This window comes from Lactuca serriola, chromosome 1, assembly GCF_051521515.1.
Source record: "Lactuca serriola cultivar US96UC23 chromosome 1, Lser_US96UC23_V15, whole genome shotgun sequence".
Classification (NCBI taxonomy): domain Eukaryota; kingdom Viridiplantae; phylum Streptophyta; class Magnoliopsida; order Asterales; family Asteraceae; genus Lactuca; species Lactuca serriola.
In genome coordinates this window covers 120,378,859-120,397,746 of record NC_136408.1, presented here as the reverse complement: position 1 = coordinate 120,397,746, position 18,888 = coordinate 120,378,859, and the positions used below count along the sequence as shown (strand labels likewise).

The window sequence follows — 18,888 nt, the reverse complement described above, 5'->3', positions numbered from 1 at the left end:
CTCGCTGGTACGAACAGATACGGTGACGAAAATTGAGGGGAAGGAGATCGTCTGAGTAGGAGAAGAAGGAGATCATATGAGCAAGAGAAGAAGGATATCATCGTCGTTCTCACTTCACACATTCACAAACAGAGATTTGTAAGAGAGTGAGAGTGAGTGTGTGTGTGAGAGAGAGAGAGAGATAAAGAGAGAGAAGAAAAAACAACGTTACTATCGGATCTATGATGGCATCATTGTTTACAAATGAACGTGTTGACCAATGGTGCCATTCACCGGTTGTAGTTGTTGCGTTAGGAGGTGGTGATTGTTGTTTTGTTGACAGGTGGTTGTGGCGTTGATGAGGGAAGTCTTATGATATAAAAGATAGATAAAGAGGGTGTGAGAGCTTTTTAGTGGTGGTGGTTGTTGTGTTAGATGTATAATGTTAGGGTTCTAACATCAGAGGTGGTGCTCTGGCTGGCGGTGGTAGTTCTCTTTGACGGAATGAAGAGAGATATGGTGTTTGTGTGTGATACAAAAGGCATGTGGGTAGGGTAGGGTTATATATTTCTACTTTTTGTTTAATTTTTAATCAGAAAATATAAAATTAATAAAAAAATAGAAAAAGAAAATACCAAGGGCAATTCCTTAATTTTAGATATTTTCAAAATATTTTGGACCAAACTCGCAACAAAATCAAAGTTTTGGATCGGTGGTGCTAGTCCAAAACTTATTGAACCATAGTGATAATTTTCAACAAACTACATGCACCATTTTTCTAGTTTTGTCTAAAAAAGTATATTACACGAATGGTCCCTCTGGTTTGGGGTAATTTGCGCGGTTGATCCCTAACTTTTTTTTTAAAACTCGGACCATCTTTGCAGTTTGTTTTTTTTTTGTTTTTTTTTTTTATGTTAAGTCCCTATTAACATGGAATGACTATACTTCCAAAGGTTGTTTTTTATTTACTTACAAATTTATTATTTATAATTAATTCAAATAAAACTGAGCCAACATTATTCATTATTTGTTTTAGAGTTTTATGAGATTAGCCCATACCACCATCTCCGGTATCAGTATCACCGATCATCGCCTCTGACCAAAATCACTGATTTTCGCCACCCACCAATATTACCACCCACAATATCCAAATCCATGTGTTTATTTCTTGCATTGGATTTAATAAGCTTACACAAACCCTACTATTCTTTAAAGATTCGATAAGTGGCACCACTTTCTGTCGACGATACCTTTAACCTCCGGAAACCAACACTCACGGTCACACCCCTGTTTGTTGGCAACCCCCCGTCCACCTCCGATAACCACCAACACTAACCAGTGATACCCTTTTCCACCTCCAACAACCACCACCACTAACCACCAATATCAAATCCAAATGATAATCATATTTAAAATAACTCAACCAAAATGAAACCTGAAAATCAAATTTAAAATCAAACCTTCAAATCAAATCTAAAATCAACTTAGAATCAAAACTTAAACTTAAATATGAAAATCAAAGTTGATACGTCCTAAATTATACGTATTTTAAGGATACTTGATTAAAATTGGACAAAAGATACTTACTTTAGATATATTTTGTAGGTAAAAAGTCCGTGTTGATGAAATGGAACGAAAACATGCTAAAATGGAGCTAAATTGATGAGTTGGAGCAAAATAGAAAAAGACTTGCTAAAATATAAATTGGCTAATGGATCCCTTTGCAGTGTTTTAGACATATCTTTCAACTTGTAACTCTCATTAACGAGACTAAATATGTTATGGAAAATAGACAAAATTTCCTATAACTCATGTGTGAGGGCCTTTTTAATAATCCAACTTTTATCTTGTTCAAAAATCAACCTTGAAGTTAGACCAATAAAGCTGGAGTTAAGCATTGAAAAGATTATGAAGTTTATGGAGATACCGAAGATATTTTTCGGATTTATTAAATCTTGCCACGAAATAAGCCAGTCTTAGAAAACTACATATAGAAACCTAATTTCATCCAAAGATGATAATTAATCGGTAGGGAATTTCCAGAAACCATAAAGGGTTGAAAACGACCTGGAAAAGCCGTTTTGAGAGTCTAAAAGGCTATATCAGTCTATCGCTGATATAGATGCAAAAAACTGAAGATCAACAAAAACAATTTATTATTTTATCAGTTTGTTTACTTTTCTATCTATAATTAGTCAACTTTTTGATCACCTATATGTTCTTTTCAGGATCTGGGATTAAACTCTTTATAATTATTTGTTATTTGTCAAACCCTTGTTTTAATGATTAATAGATATTTGGTATTAAGAGTTATTCAATTTATTACGTTTTCTCAATTATATATCCATATATATATATATATATATATATATATATATATATATATATATATATATATATATTGATATTGATTTTTTTATGATTATGTAACGGAATACATGATTTATGTTTAGGTTCAAATTATGTGAGTTGCAAGGGGAATAGTTCAAGATCATGCAAAAAGAAAGTAACATTCATTTTCACTAAAAGCAAGTATGCAACATGCATTGCCCAGTAAATTGCATCATGACACTTTATAGAATGCTTGATTTAATCTCATACAAATAAGAAAAAACATAGCTCTTGGTCGAACCTAAACTATAATGGGTATTAGCCTAACCTCAATAAATAACATCCCTCCTTTAGTTTGATCTAGAAGAGTCTATTAAACTAGAAAAATAAGCAAAAGAAAAACACAAAAACATAGATGAAGATAGCAAAATCAATGATGGTAGATCTCTGACGATGACGGCTAAGAATGGCTGCTCTTCTTCCGTCATAGAAGAAGAGAGGAACAATGGCCAAATGCGGTTCTGTTTTAGTAGACATTGACGACTATCATTGAGCCAGATCAGTTCGGGAAAGGCAAAGAGAAAGAAAGAGAGGGCTCGAGTTGTGGCGAATGGAGCTAATTCTAGCGAGAACGATGGCTTTAGTGTTAATATATAAAGAATAGAGGTAACTACAGATCAAAGGTTGGCCGATAGAGAAAGTACCATCAAAAGGATACATTAACCACATCTAAAGAGGATGGATCGAAAAAGAGAATGGAAGAAGAAGAGGCTAGTCGAGGAGAGCGGCCATCTGAGGAGAAGGCAGAAACTTACGAGGCAGTAGAAGAAGTCGAGGAAGGAGCTCTAATTTAGATCCCACAACTATATTATTATTTACGAGGAAAAAGAAGAATGGGAAAAATATTGATCATATTGAAGGCATCTCCGACGACTATTAGAGAAGGTCGTCGTAGGTGGAGGGCGACGGTTACGAGTTGTTGTCAGTAGTAGGGTTTTAACCTAGAGCTCTGATGCCATGTTATATTTTAGAATGCTTTGATATTGCTTCGTCATCATAAGGATTTAACCTCATGTCCATAGAAATACAAAATGGGTTGTGGATGTAACCTAAACCCTAATGAGTATTAGCCTAACCCTAATCACTAACACATCGTAACGCCCCATCACCCCTATATCTATTGCACCAAATGCATAGTTAAGCTGTTTAATTTGTTTAAGTTGTTTACATAATACCATTATCTCTGAAATCAAGATACTTGGTTCGATCGGACACAAGAACATCGTTTTTTTCTTAGGGCGGGGTTCGAAGCAAACAATTAAATTTCTGTTCTACGATTATTATCCTAATGGAAGCTTCAACTCACTTCTCCATGGTGCATGGACTAGGAAACGAGGAGTAAAGTAGGAGACTATGTATGAGGTTATACTAGGCATGGCTCATGCTCTCACGTATCTACGTCATGATTGTGTGCTCATAGAGATGTGAAAGCCATGAATGTGTTATTGGGTCCGAATCTACAACCATACCATGGTGATTTTAGGCTGGTTAGACTTGTTACGAAAGACCAAAACTAGAAACCACAGTCGGCTCCCACTCTCCCACTTATTAAACCTAGTACCTAGTCTCCCACTATGATCCTCGTTTCCTAGTCCCAAAATAATGAATGAGTGACCTCAAGCTTCCATTAGGATAATTATCATAAAGCAAAAGTTTAATCGTTTGGTTCAAACCCCACCCTAAGAAACAAATGATGTTCTTGTGTCAGATGGAACCAAGTGTCTCGATTTCAAAAACAATGGTTTTATATGAATAGCTTTAACAATTTGGATGGTCGAATGTGAACAACCATAGAAATTGCCTAGATGTGAACAAAACCAATAGTTCATTACCCTCATGTGTAATTATCATTGCCACATCCATACCATGTAAGTTGTAACTTGTTACAACTGGTCATAATGATTATATGTGAACACTTCCAACAAGTTCGTTATCTAGATTTGTACAGAAAAAAAAACTTACTCAATTGTGAGCAAAAAAAAATATAATTATCTTGATAAATCAATTTCCAAACAAAAAAATATGTCTTAAAAAAATTGAAAGGAGAATGTTGTAATAAAAGTAAATAAGATCGAGATGCTATAATAAACAAATTATTAATAAAAGTCCATTGCTATTGTTCACATTTAGTCCAAATTATACACATGCAGTGATCTTACATAAGTCTAGTTAATTCTAAAAAATATCTAAATCCAAAAATACAGACCAAAGTGTTTAGTTATTTGTCAAGTAAAAGGTGTTGTGCGATGCTGGATGTGGTGATGATATCTTCGGCTTAGGTCTTGCGCTGGCAGACTTGGCCAATGCCTTCATTCCTCTGCAGTATTTCATGTGGCTGTGAAGCTTCTCTGGATTGAACTGCCTGCCGCACTGCCTGCATTGATGACATCAAATGTACTCATTTTCATGCATAGTACAGAAGTCTAGTGCAGTCTCATGGTTATGGAAATTGGTACTATTCAGAAGATTAAATACTTCTTATGTTAAAAAGGTACTTGTGGGGTGAACAATGACTATACAAACACTTCTTGTAGAACTTTGACTACTTAAAGTCAAATATATATACAAATTTTCAGTCTTATACACATATGGTCTATATACTTACGAAATTCAACACCAAGTTCTAATCGGTTTTAAGGGTTTCTCAAAATATCTTCACAATTAATTCCATGTTAATTTTAAGACATAAAGGTAGGGTTTAATTTGGCCACAAAAATCAATCCACAATATACAAACTAAATGAACTTACGAGCAATTCGGGCCATTAATAGGCTTATGTTTAGCAGTTCCCGAGGTTTTGATGTTGTTTGACTCCTCCTTCTTACTCTTCTTTGATCCATTTATCCCATCAAAACTTTTCTCGTAACCCTTATACTTCTGCTCTTTACTTATTTGCCCGAAGTTATTCTGATCAGAAACCGAAGTTACTGTAGAAGTCCTACCACCTTTCCTTTTGTTGATCGCCACCACAGCCTTTTCGTCCGTGTTAGCAGTCCCACAAGTGATCCAGTTTCGCAACATATGTGATGCTCTTGAGCCTGAAAAACGACCTGATTTTCCAAACAAATAGAATGGTAATGCTGAAGCTTTCAAACAACTGTTTACACTTTTATTCCCACCTTTCTTGTGTTTATCGTTATTACTGTTGTTGCTGTCATCTGTATTCTTGTTGAAGAACATCTTGTTTAGGGAATTATTCTCATTTTTGTCTTTTGGGCTTTGTGTTATTTCTTGGTCTTCAGATGTATCTTGATTCTTTGTTGTGTCTTCGGTTGTGACGTTAGAGACAAAGGAAGATTCTTCTATTTCAAAGGACGTATCTATTGAGAAAACTAGAGGATCTTCTTTCTCGGTTGATGGGTATTTTGGGGATTTGACGTTTACTTCAAAAGTTGGCGAATTTTTCAGGTCAAAGACTTCTTTCTCGTTGTATGGATTAATATCTGTGAATCAATCAGACGCTGAAAATGAGAAGAAAAGAAGGAGCTTCGTTCATAACTCATCAATAATACTAATGTTTTTTTTTTTTTTCATTCTATGGATCATGTATATTTATTTTTTGCTTGAACCAAAAGAGGGTGTGTTTTTCTTTAGTTAAGTGCAAATGGTATTATTGAGATTGGAAATATTATGTAAGTTATTAAAAGAGTAAGATAAAGTTTACCATTATTTAATGTTGTTGAGGAGATTTCTGATCCTTTCAGAACATATTGATTGTCACAAATAGGGGTAATGAGATCGTCATCCAGTAGGTCTTGCCAAACATATCCCCCTTTGTACATTCTGCGTTGTTTAAATAAAAACAAATGGAATAATAAATGAATGATTGTTTTAGTTTTATAATTATTAATTTTTCTTTAAACAATTATTAATATATTTTTTTTAAACGGCATTAATATTTTTATATAACTTCAAATTAATATATGTGATTTTGGAAGCTTTAATGAACAGAATCCAAAACATTATTACAACAAACCAAGCTTTGTTATTTTGACCTAGTAGCTAAAGTAACTGATACATGATACTTATTAGCTGAAATGTTAGTTTTTACTTAATAAATGAACTGATAAAAAATGACATTTGGTAAAATCTAGGTGATAAGGTAGTTTGAAAAAATATAAAATGATATAAAACCACATTTAAAAATATTTTTTTATAATTAGTTAAGGGTATACTTGAAATTTTTTAAAAAAGATTGTGAAGGGCCAAAAATGACAACTTAAGCTATTTTTTGGTTTGGTTTTTCAAATATTACAACTTAAAAAACGTCAAAAAATAAACCATTATTGATAAGCAAACTCAACATTTAACAGTTATATAATTATTTGTTTTAGAAGTAAGAACATGCACATACTTTTTTTTATTGCTCCTACATGTCAATTACATGTGAAAAATAAATATAATAACATTACATAAATAGAATAAAATTATATTTGAAAAACCTCTTACTCTAGAAGTTGCTAATTAACATGTTTGTTGAAAAAGATTGCTTTAGAAAAAAAAATCGCCAATAGAGCTTTTACATAATACAAGTCTTAAGAAAAGCTCCACAAAAACCCATATCGTTATGACAGTGTACTAATTAATCACACGGTTTTATTACATACAACGGTTACTTAATAAATAAATAACCAAATCGATGTCCGCTTTGGCCTCTTTGTTTGAAATAATTCACTACTTTGTATAGAAATAAAAACGAACCTCTTGTATGACCAAGCAAAACGCTCTGGCATGTCTTCTCCTCTGAGTTCTGATAACCAGCTTTTAACATCTACAAAATTATAGTAACTTTTCAAAAATCATTAAATTATAAGGTAAGACATTACGAATATTCCATCATCGATTTTTATATATTCTTTTGTAATAGCAAGCCTTAAAGAATTTTGAGTAATAAATTGGAAGAAAGTGCAAATTTACACAACGTAGTATTATATTACGCATTATGCAGTCGATGCATCTTAAAATACAATGTTTTGTTTATGAATTACTGACCTCTTAAGTAAACTCCATGATATGAGACTTGATGGATGCGCATGAGATGGGGTTGCTCGATACCACCATTACGGCTAAGATAATATACAATATGAACTCTTCTTACTTGACCACCACCACCACCACCACCACCACCACCACCACCACCACCACCACCGGTGAGTTGTGCCACCATCAATTTTCTGCAATGGGGAGGGCCAAGGCAAGACAACAACAAGAAGCCACACTTCCCTATTAGAAAAAAGTTAATAAAAATAACAAGAAAAGCTAGAAGACGTATAATATGGAAAGGATAATGTCGTTTGCCGGCCAAAAAAAGACAGAATTTTGAAGTCTTAGGTAGGCAAACATAGATTTAAGAAGGATCTTCTCTTCATACGAGATAAATTTTTTTCACACTAAAAGACACATGTGACAAGACAAAGAACGCACCAACCTTATTGCCCAATAATCGTTATCCGTTTTATAAATAATAATCATTGCCCCATGTTTAATACGTCATACAAGAAAGTTTGATCTAAATTAGCGGCACCTCAAATGGCCTCTATACGAATCAAAAGCATTCTAGAGAGTTTAATATTTCTCAAAATATTCTTTAATTAATTAGTAGTATGAGTATAAGATATTCGGAACACAACGCAATAATTAATATTTTAAAATGTTGTATTGTACAATTATATAATATATAAATTGTTGTATATAACAAAAAATTACATTATACGAGTCACTTCCCATTTAAAAAAAAAGCCCGCAACTTTCTTCGGTATCTACTATTTTTCCATTTTCTGTAATTTTTTATACACTTTTACTCCAATTACGTTTATAATTAACCCCAAAAATATTTATAATTAACCTTTCTTTGAAGTTTTCAATCTTTTCGCAACAGACTTGATAGTTGATACAGTTATAAAAAATTAAAAAATCATCCACCATTCATTTGGTTAATATTTGATTTCATTAATTATTGCTGATACCTTAAAGATTATAGATTTAAAGCCCTATTCAATTCCGTTTGTAGAAAGCCAATGGTATACAGTTTTTAACTCTAGTTAAAAAAAAAGAAAAAAAATAAGTTAATACAGTGTTGATCGCATGATATGAAACAATTCAAAATGAATTTGATGTTTTAACGTGGTGGCTTCTCCAAAAAAAAATGAAAAATGAAAAGTAAATAAATCATATTTGACCTTTTGAAGCTACGTTCATTTGCAAAGGCCAGTTCTTCCATGATCAGCTTCACTGGTTACCAGATCAACCTTCTCTTTTTGTTTCTTTAATTTTTTCTTCCTGCATATGGTGACAACTAATTTTCAATCCAACAAAAATATATTCACAGGGGTTATTTCAAAATTAAACTTATTAATTTTACTTATGATCCAAGTTCAATAATTGAAAGTAAATACAAATACCTACACATCAAACATTAAACATTCATCAAGAATGAAACAAAGGAAGAAGGAAATATACCAATGATATTTGAACGAATGGACGAAAAAGTCTTACCTTCTCAATCCCCAGCCTCTAAACGATCACAATCACTATTACACGATCAATTCTAATATTTGACGGAAAATTTATGTTTCGAAGAAGCTTAATTAAGTATGCTTATATATATGCACAGATAAAAACGAAGAGTTAGTTGTGGGGTTTGATCAAGACAAAAGAAGGTTATCTGCAAGATGGTGATATCCACGCAGTTTGTAGAAAAGTCTGCGTGCCGTTTCAGCCCAGATGATTGTTTATAAGTTGGGTTTCGTTTTGAAGGCAATTGATAACCAAAAAAAGAAAATGTAACCCATGAGTCATATTTATTTACTATGTAATTTATATATTTTTTTATTGTTGGATCTTTAATAATCCGTAACTATTATATTGACAAGTTTTAAGCAGCTGACAACATCTGTGCCAAGATTTTGAGGTTAAAAAATATGAATTCATTTCTATTTGTCAAATTTAAAATTATATAAACTCTAGTTGCTTAAATTTTTCTTAAAGTAATGTAGATGACATAATATCTTCATTGAATTAATATGGGTAAACAATTAAATTAAAATACAATATAAAAATAAAAAAACCGTACCATCAATGGTGGTCAATGGTGGAGCATTAGCATGACATCCAGCATGGAATTCTACATATCATCCGCTGGACACCGGTCAGAGACAGGAATTAATATGTAGTTTTATTGATTGAGCTAGGTTCATTTGTTTAAAGTATGTAGTTTTATTGATTGAGTTAGGTTTATTTGTTTAAATTAATTATTATGTTATTGTATGCATAAATGTGGGCCAATCAAAATTTAAAATAAAAATAAATAATTAAATAAATAAATAAGAGTAAATAGGTAATTTGATAACTAGTTTCCACAAATAATATCCTATAATTATGGTAACCGTTGACTCTTCTTAGCTGTATCCCTAGTAAATCGCAAGAAGCACAAATATATTTATAATATTCAATCGGCATCAAGATTTAAAACCCTAAATTGAAGCCAGTATCGTTTTTTCCTATTTTTCTCTCTAAGGTTTTTGAACAAAATGTATGAACAAGGAATAGTGAGGCAAATCAATACCCCAAGGTCGTTGACGGATTCTTCTGTACTGGGTTTTCCTTTTCCTCGAACCAGATGATTTCTCAGCTTCATCATCTTGCTTTGTCGAGCTTAAGCCTAATTCAAGAATATGTATCAGGAAACAAGAATTCAAGAAACACCCAAAACAAAGAAACCAACATCCCCCCTCTCTATTTCCCCTTTTTCTCTTTCTCGATTTCTTGTTGGTGTGCACAATATCCACCATTGATCTGTTGTTGTTGAACGAAATGTATGACCAAGGAATAGTGAGGCAACATGTGAGTACCACCAGTTTGAGTGGCGGTAGTGAAAGTAGTGTGGCTTTACCGGCGAAGTCGTCCACCACACCGATGTTGGCTCTCCCGGCTCCTGACGGGCCAGTTCAACCCGTAGGTGGTGACCCTTTTGCTGTTTCGTTAAGTGTCCCACTACCTGCTTATGTCTAAATGGTAGACATTGAAAAGAAACAACACTTGCTTGTTCAAGAACAAATGGTTTGGAATCAGTATGCGAGAGATGGAATGCAATGTCAAGTTAGTTTGGCTAAAATCAATAATGGTGGGTATGTTGCACCGGGTCAACCACCCATGATGCCTTATGGAGCTCCACCTGTAAACGGATCCGGGTACTACTATCCTACTTACTAAATATCTACATACAAATTTTTTAATTCTTATTATGTGTTACATATATTGTGATGTATTTTTTAATCTTTACAATCTATGAAAACTTTTTGTTGGCATTTTTGTTGTTATACTATGTTTTTGTTAGAACACATGAGTAACTAATTCGATTATGTAACTATTTGCTACTACTAAGTACTAAATCAATCTTCTAGTAATCCCTTAGTGGTTTTTGTATTTTACACAATTCCAATTCTATCCGAATGGAATCACGAATTCAAATTCTATCGGAATGGAAACACGAATTCTAATTCTGTTTGAATAGAATATGGATATTTTTCATTGATTATACATGTTCTACAATTTTTGGTTATTGGTTTTGGTGCAATTAACAAGTCTGCCTATTTTTCCAAACGAATATAGTTTTTTATTTATCATTTGCTAATGCGTTATTGGATTCTAAACTACAATTGGATTTGTTTTCACAGAAGTTGATGCTTGAAAAAGTTGATGCTTAAAGAAGTTCATGCTTGAAGAACCGACAACAAAATTGAAAGTGTTTCTTAGCAACATTATTCTTTTAGAATGTATTAGTGTATTTGTTAGATTATGATGTTTTTTTTTCCCGATTTGAAAGTTTTTTAGTTTTATTCTTTAACAATAGATGTAATTCTTAGCAATTGTGACATGTATTCTATAAGAATTAATGTAATTTTTATTTTAGTTTTTCAATTAATGGTTCGAGAATTTTTTTATTCTACAAGAAATCTTTAAATTCATGATTAAGAAATATGTTCAAGAATATTTTTATTTATTTTATGGTTCAAGAATATTTTTATTTTTGAACATACTCAAACATATTCTGTCAGAATGTCCGAATTAAAAATCTTATAATTTGTGAAATCAGATTTTTAAAATTAATAGAATATATGATCCTTTAAAATAAGCAAATTTCCTTTATTAAATATATATTAATTGACTAAAATACCCTTCTAGTTAGAATAGATGGTATTTTTGAATTATATTTAATTCAATAATATGTAATAATCACTTGCTTAAAATAAGTAAAATTGATTGACCCGCATTTAAGCATCCAATAACACAATAATTACTTTGAATATAATAACCTAAGCTTTCATTGATTTATATCGATATTGATGTAAATGAATTCATATAAATATTTTTCTTTCTGTATTCAAAATTATATGATTAGGCTGAAGGGAGTGGTAGCATGCTTAACATGTTGCTACATCAGATTTTTTGATGCCATGCCAAATTTTTTGAAGCCACATAGGATTAAAAAAGCTGTAGCATCCAAATTGAAAAAGGTAGGGAGTGGTGATGTATTAGTTTAATTGGTTTTATATTGGAAAAAAAATATTAAAAAAGAAAAAAGAAAAAGATTTTAGCCAATAAAAACCCACCATTGAAGTTTCTCTCTCTTCTCTCTTCTCGTCATGTTTATGGCAAGACATTCTTAGCAAGTGCTTTAACATTTTAATTGGTGTGGAGCTGGCACTCTTGGCGAGTATAAAGGCGGGAGGGGTGGTGAGGCCACTCCCTCAAGCCTTAGGCTGTGTTTGGCGCGCCACAGCTAGCTTATTTTTTGAGCTTTTTTATGTTGACGTGTTTGGTAAGCCAAAAAGTAGCTGATAAACTAGCTTTTTGAAAAGCTATTTAGACTAGCTTTTTAGGAGTTTTTTTTAAAATTTTCCAAATACACCCCTTAATGAATTATAGAAACACATATTCTTACATGTCCTTTTATGTAATTTTATATATTTCAGCTAGCTTTTCAGCTAGTTTTACCAAACGTTTTTTTTATCAGCTAGCTTTTTATTTAACAATGAGCTTTTCAGCCATCAGCTAGCTTTTCAGCTAACATCTAGCTTTTCAGCTAGTCCGCCAAACATAGCCTTAATGTCCAAGTCTTTTTTATATCTCTTATTCTATTCTATTCTAATCTCTTCTCTTTATTATAATAAATGAATAAGTTTATTTTACTATTCATAAATACCACAATATTGTAAATCCTTATTAATATTATATGTCACCTATCATGCCATATGTCAACCTATTAATTTTCCATTTTAAATTTTAAATTTCGCATTCTAATTACATTAAATTAATAACTGATTTCTTCGTTTCTTCATTTCTTCATTTTAAATTTCACACTCTACTTACATTAAATTAATAACATTAGAATAAAAATAAAATAAAATTAGTATATATTATAAGGTGACATAAAATCATATATTTATTTAAATCAATGATTACAATTGTATATAAGTAAAAAAATCTGTTAATTAATAATTAATTTAAAATAATTTAGAAATAATTGATTAATAATTTTGAGTTTTTACTATGAAAGTTTAATTAATTTTATAACCGTGATTCTCACGTGTTATAAATTAGTAAAAAGAATAAGTTTATTCTCTTTTTGCCATGTGTCAACATATTTGTATTCTTAATTAATTTCATGCCACTTGTCAACCTATTGATTAGCATTTCAAATTTTAAATTCTCACTCTAATTACATTAAATCAATAACATTAGAATAAAAATTAAAATAAATTAATACATATTATATTGTCACGCATTTATTTAAACCAATGATTCTAATTCTATAAAACTAAGAAAATATATCTTAATTAATAATTTATTTGAAATAATTGATTAAAAATTTTGAGTTTCTTACTATAAAAGTTTAATTAATTATGTAACTATGGTTCTCACGGGTTATAAACCAATATATATATATATATATATATATATATATATATATATATATATATATATATATATATTGATGATGTTAGGTCTATCGGCATGACCTACACAGCTCTCGCGAGCTTACCCTGCCAGACACTCATTTGGCAGCCTTGTTTGTCGCTCGCCTGTCTGTCCTGCCTGACTCTTACTTGCCTGCCCTGATTAGTGCCCCTGGGTAGCCTTGACTAGCCCCTGGCTTTGTGGGCCTGAATTGGGCTGGCTTTAGGACTAAATTAATGTCACATGACCTAATTGTCCCTTGTTAATAGAATATATTCTCCTCCATGGAGATAGATTTTTCGACCCTAATACATCAACCTCCAACATGCCTATACAATCCCCCATCATACAAAGATGGTTTTATCTGACTACGAGAAACCATGCCACTCTCATATAACGATCTAAATTAAACATCGAAGCCTTCTACCGCGACACAATCCCTAGGGTGGTTCTATTGACTTTGTAATATGATAACATCTAGGAATATCATCTAGAACTCGTTAGCGTCACATACTCCAAATCTCTGATCCAGATCCGTCTGCAAGTCCTAACAGCCTAAGATGATATCATATCATTTGGAGTTATTCGTGGGATCTTAAGAAAAACATCCATTGTTGCCTGAGGTCCAAGCTTTACATTTACGAGAGTCTTTAAAGATATGTTCCTTAAAAGCTCGAGCTCTTCAAAATCTCTAGAGATCCATTCTTCAAATTTCATCTCTTCATATTGTTGTACATATCTACTCTTTAGAAGTTGTTGCTGAAAATTTTCACTAATTATATTCAAGTTTAATCTATAGGCTTGTTGACCAAAAATAAATCTTGATGAATATTAAGCAAGTAAGGAAGGTGCAGAGTGCACATTCGTTTAAGTTTATTTAAGATTCAAAGTACACTATTTGGGGGCCAAGCCTCTGAACGAACGAGGGTCCGACGACAACTACTTTGGGAGCGGGGTTCAAGGGGGCAGAGCTCCAGGCTGGGATGGAGCTGATTTGAGATAGTTTTCAGACAAATGTGGTTTATAACCAATTTTGGCCTTCAATTTCTAGTACTCACAACAATCATAACTTCTCATTCTTTGTTCTTGTTCTCTTATATTCTGAGTCTTATCCAATTGAAGTTTAGGGAGCACCACCTAAATAATTCAATTTGAAAATGGTTACACAATTATAAGAATTTTCAAGTGCTTTTACCCCCAAAATTTCTAACATAAGATTCACCTGCCTAAAGATCTTATGGATCCGTTTTCTTCAAAGGATTTGTTCCCTAAAAACTACACAACTTGATTTTCTTCTTCTTTGGGAAGCCTCAACAAACTAAGAAATCTCGATTAACTTTACATATTCTCACAAATTTGGACTAATTTGTTCTCTTGAAAGCTTCATTTGTTAAAAACCTTTCTTATAAATTTGTGTCTCATCTAAGAGCTAAAAAGCAAAGGAACCATAAGAATTCTTGAGATCCAATAACCCTTCGTACGTCTAATTCAGTTGGACCTAGTGATTACGATTACGTTGTTTTATTCCCCCTCACAAAAATTCAGAACCATTTTAATATAATGGAGTTGAGGGTCTTAAAAATTCATTTTATGAAAAGGAGGTAGGGTAAAATATACATGGATGAAAATAAATCTACACCCCTCTTAAAACTATCACACCTCACTTATCTAAATTACTTTCCCCAATCTTCACCTATAAAACTAGTATCCTTTTCTGTCTAATAATATGTCACTGAAAGTGCCAGTGTATGAGGATGAGCGAGGTGATTGAAGCTACACTTTCTTGCTCATAAACCATCAATAAGGATTTATCAGAGAGTTGGCAACCCTAGTGAAAGTTCATGGCAATCTACCACAAGTTAACGTCTGTTGCATCTATATGCCCAAGAATCATTATGAAGTGACATTTCTAATAATATATGATCTTTTAGAGTCACACATTTATCAAGTTGGAATATTTTGTGTAACACCCGGATTCCCAGCTATATTATTTATTCCTTTATTTTTGGAGGTTGGGAGGGGACTCGGCGAGTTGGTGATTAGACTCGCCGAGTATGGTCGCGGATTCGTATCCGGGTTCACAGCTGGACTCGATGAGTTCATGAGTGGACTCGGCGAGTCCATGCTATTTAATGAAATCCTAATTTCCTGGGTTTGGGACCTATTTAAAGGCCCTTAGGGCCGTCATTTACGGCTACCAAACCCCAAAGAGAAACCCTAAGAGATCTAGAGCGTTTGTGAGGAAGGAGAGGCCATTCTTGATCATTTTGTTGGTGTAATTGCAAGAAGGAGGTGACCAAGGCAAGATGAGGCTGAAGGAGGTGCGATTCAGGTGACTTCAGAGTTCCTAGACTTCATCTTGAGGTATCTATTCAGACCTTCTTCAGATTGGTGTTAATTCTTAGAGTTAGGGTTTTCTAACCCCCTTTAGAGGATGGATATGTAGAGCAATTGGTCCCCTATCGAGTTTATGCTTTGGATCTGGACTCAAAGAGGTCCAGAGACGTTAAACCTTGGAGCTTTATGAGTTATTTTGGGAGCCATGAACTTAGGATGTTATTTTTGGGGCTAAATCACCAAGTGAGACCATCTAGATGTTATATGTGTGTCAAGGTTTGAACTTTACGTGGTTAGCATGCTTGGGAAGGTTAGATCTATGGATTAAAGGAACATATCTGACCTCATGAGGTCTATGGAGTTTGTGCACGGCATGAACTCGCCGAGTCCAAAGATCAGACTCGGCGAGTAGGGTGAGGGTTTCCTGTAAATCACTCAGTGAGTAGACTTGCCGAGTTGGGGAAATAACTCAGTGAGTCAGAAGGGGGTTAGGGGACTGGAGTTCAAGGCGGAACTCGCCGAGTTGTTTTTGAGACTCGGCGAGTTGAGTCGGGGTAGCCCGCGATTCATGCCAGGTGTGACTCGTCGAGTAAGGGGAGGAACTCGACGTGCCAAGCGGGACTAAAGAGTTAGTGGACACGTGTAGACTCGCCGAGTCGCCCAAGGGCATTCGACGAGTCGGGTTAAAGTTTGGCCATTGACTTTTGTTGACTTTTAGGGTTTGGTCAACAATGTGGCCTTTGAGCTAGAAGAGGGGTAAAATGGTCTTTTGCATGATGAGGGTGCCTAGAGAGGGTTTAGTCTAGTCCCAAGAGTTATATTTATGAGAATATTTACTTTATGTGATTAGGCGGAGGCTAGGTCATATTTCTACCGAGTCAGAGATTTACCGAGACATCTGAGGTGAGTCTTCTCACTATAATATACCAAGTGTGGTAACATAATTATGTGACAGAGTATTTTAGAGTTATATGCTAGGGTATTTGCATGTTATTATGTGTTGTGATTTATTGTGAAATGTGATATGCATGATTCAGAGTTTACAAAGTTAGGACTAGTGGGTCCACAGAGTATAGGGCCAAGAGGGTCTCACGGAGATATTCGACCAAAGGGTCAACAGAGTTACAGCCTTGAGTGGCAGATATGTGTTTATGTGGTATTTTAGGGAACTCACTAAGCAAATATGCTTACAGTGTTACGTGTGGTGTTTCAGGTACCAGCGATGGTCGTGGGAAGGCGCTGGCATGACTCGTACACACGCACACTAGGGTTTATATATTTTGATCTTGGGGTTTTGTATTAAGATAATGATGATACAATGTTTTAAAACACGGATGTGAATGAAATTATATGATTTTTAAAATGCGAAAAATTCTTTAAATTTTTACGGTGTTACAAGTTGGTATCAGAGACTTGGTTTGAGGGATTTGGATACATCTTCGGGTGTATCTGAACTCAAACTGAGGTTTTGAGGAAAATTTTGATAATAAAGTAAATTTTTTGAAAAGTGTAAAAAGAGTTTTGAGACAAACAGAGCCGAGCCGTGTGTACGATCAGCTAGCGCCTGAACGGTGATTTCCCAAAATACCCTTACAATAAGTGCTATCAGATATGTTATATTATGCCATATGATGAATTATGATATGCATGCTAGAGTAGACTAGGTATTTTTATTAATACTAGAGTGGCCTAATATATGATGCCTTAGTCTAGGGGCTTTTGCTGCTAGAAATGTTTGAGAGTGTTTAGATAGCAGCGAGGTGCTTATGAGATATCTGCTTGTGAGTAGCACATGATTTAAGAGAGTAGAGTGCTTGGAAATTTGGGACTCTAGGAGGAGTACTTGGAATGAGTGTCGAGTTGGTGTGGTCGATAGTATTGGGCCCGTACTACCGAAGGCACCGGGTCAGTGCGCAACCCAAGTAAGAATCCTTAGGGTACCAGAAACTAAGTAGGATTAGGGGTATCGAGTGTGTGCACGCTCGAGCGAGTCCTTGATATCTTATGTTGTATTTCAGAGAGGTATCATGGTGGGAACGCACCACAGACCAGGGACTAGTGGAGGGGGTGTGAGCGACGAGGAGCTCCGCCAGATGATTCATGATGAGGTGGCTGCTGCCATCCGCGCTGAGATTCCAGAGATGTTCGGGTCTATCAAGACCACCCTGATAGAGACATTTGACGAGAGATACGTTGCTCTTTCTGAAGCTGTTGTTGCTGCGGCCACTACAGCTGTAGCTGCGGCTAGACCACAGGGTGGTGATGCGTTGCTGTTCCGGGAGTTCAGCAACACAAAACCACCAGAGTTTGATGGGACCCAGGACCCGATTGCAGCGATGAGGTGGATTTCATACATTGAGGGGTGTTTCTTTACTTTCTCATCTCCTGAGCATTTGAGAGTCCGGTTCGCGCTGAACCAGCTTCGCTTGGGAGTGAAGGAGTGCTGGAAGTTTGTGACAGCGCACTATATGCCTGCTGAGCTTGCTGCAATGACCTGGGAGAGGTTCACTGCTATGTTTCGAGACGAGTACGTTCCCCAGGTGGAGAGGGAGCATCTGGCCCAGGAGTTTTTGACCCTCAAGCAGGGTACTGAGTCTGTCACAGTGATTACAAGGATGTTCCATGAGCGGGCGATGTTCTACCCAGAGCACGTGTCCTCCGAGCAGGCAGGTATGAGCCGATATCTGAGCATTTTGAGGAGGGATATGCGGGAGTTCGTGGCGAACTCAACGTACCGGACATTTGCTGAGTTTCAGGAAAATGCCTGGAAGAGGGAGATAGAGATGGAGACTCAGGCTAGGGAGGAGGCTGAGTCTCAGGGGAGGGATCGGCGACCGACACAGTCTCAGCCGGCAGCCAAGCAGGCTAAGCCCGCTGATTCGAGATCTGGGAGTCAGAAGGGCCGCACTTGTGGCAAGTGTGGAAAGAGCCACAATGGGGTGTGTAGAGCGGGGTCTTGCTACACATGTGGCAAGGAGGGGCATATGGCCAAGGATTGCCCCAAAGGGTTTGCAGTATGCTTTCACTGCAACCAGACCGGAAACCGCAAGGAAGAGTGTCCACAATTGCGAGGGACAGCCCAGGGAGCACCTCAGGGATCTGCCCTTGCTGCTATCAGAGCTGCTAAGAGCCAGTCAGTGAAGGCCGAGGTACCAAAGGCACGAGGGAAAGCCTTTTAGTTGACTGCGGAGGAGGTCCGCGCTGCGCCCGACGTCGTGGCTG

At 35.1% G+C, this 18,888-nt stretch overlaps 1 protein-coding gene and 1 long non-coding RNA gene across 2 annotated transcripts; both read right to left on the bottom strand.

Moving 5' to 3' along the window:
- Nucleotides 1–4,447: 4,447 nt before the first annotated feature.
- LOC145070719 (protein SOSEKI 1-like) lies at nt 4,448–7,501 on the bottom strand. Its single transcript, XM_079017676.1, has 6 exons — nt 7,363–7,501; nt 7,072–7,141; nt 6,035–6,153; nt 5,490–5,813; nt 5,120–5,420; nt 4,448–4,744 (listed from the first exon to the last, which is right to left on the bottom strand). Exons 1-6 carry the CDS (start codon nt 7,403–7,405, stop codon nt 4,585–4,587), a joined length of 1,017 nt encoding a protein of 338 aa, XP_078873802.1. The 5' UTR covers nt 7,406–7,501; the 3' UTR covers nt 4,448–4,584.
- Nucleotides 7,502–7,503: 2 nt separating this feature from the next.
- Nucleotides 7,504–9,113, bottom strand: LOC145070727 (uncharacterized). The gene is made up of 3 exons (XR_013690058.1): nt 8,866–9,113; nt 8,550–8,649; nt 7,504–7,544 (listed from the first exon to the last, which is right to left on the bottom strand). It is a non-coding gene; the product is annotated as an uncharacterized LOC145070727 (long non-coding RNA).
- Nucleotides 9,114–18,888: the final 9,775 nt, after the last annotated feature.

Bases quoted from the DNA above. Each gene is read 5' to 3' on its own strand.
- LOC145070719 (XM_079017676.1), bottom strand. From the start codon at position 7,405: ATGCGCATCCATCAAGTCTCATATCATGGAGTTTACTTAAGAG. The intron at 5,421-5,489 runs GTGGGAATAAAA...TTGGAAAATCAG, and splicing joins TAACGATAAACACAAGAAAG to GTCGTTTTTCAGGCTCAAGA. The intron at 4,745-5,119 runs GTAAGTTCATTT...TCATCAATGCAG, and splicing joins ATTAATGGCCCGAATTGCTC to GCAGTGCGGCAGGCAGTTCA.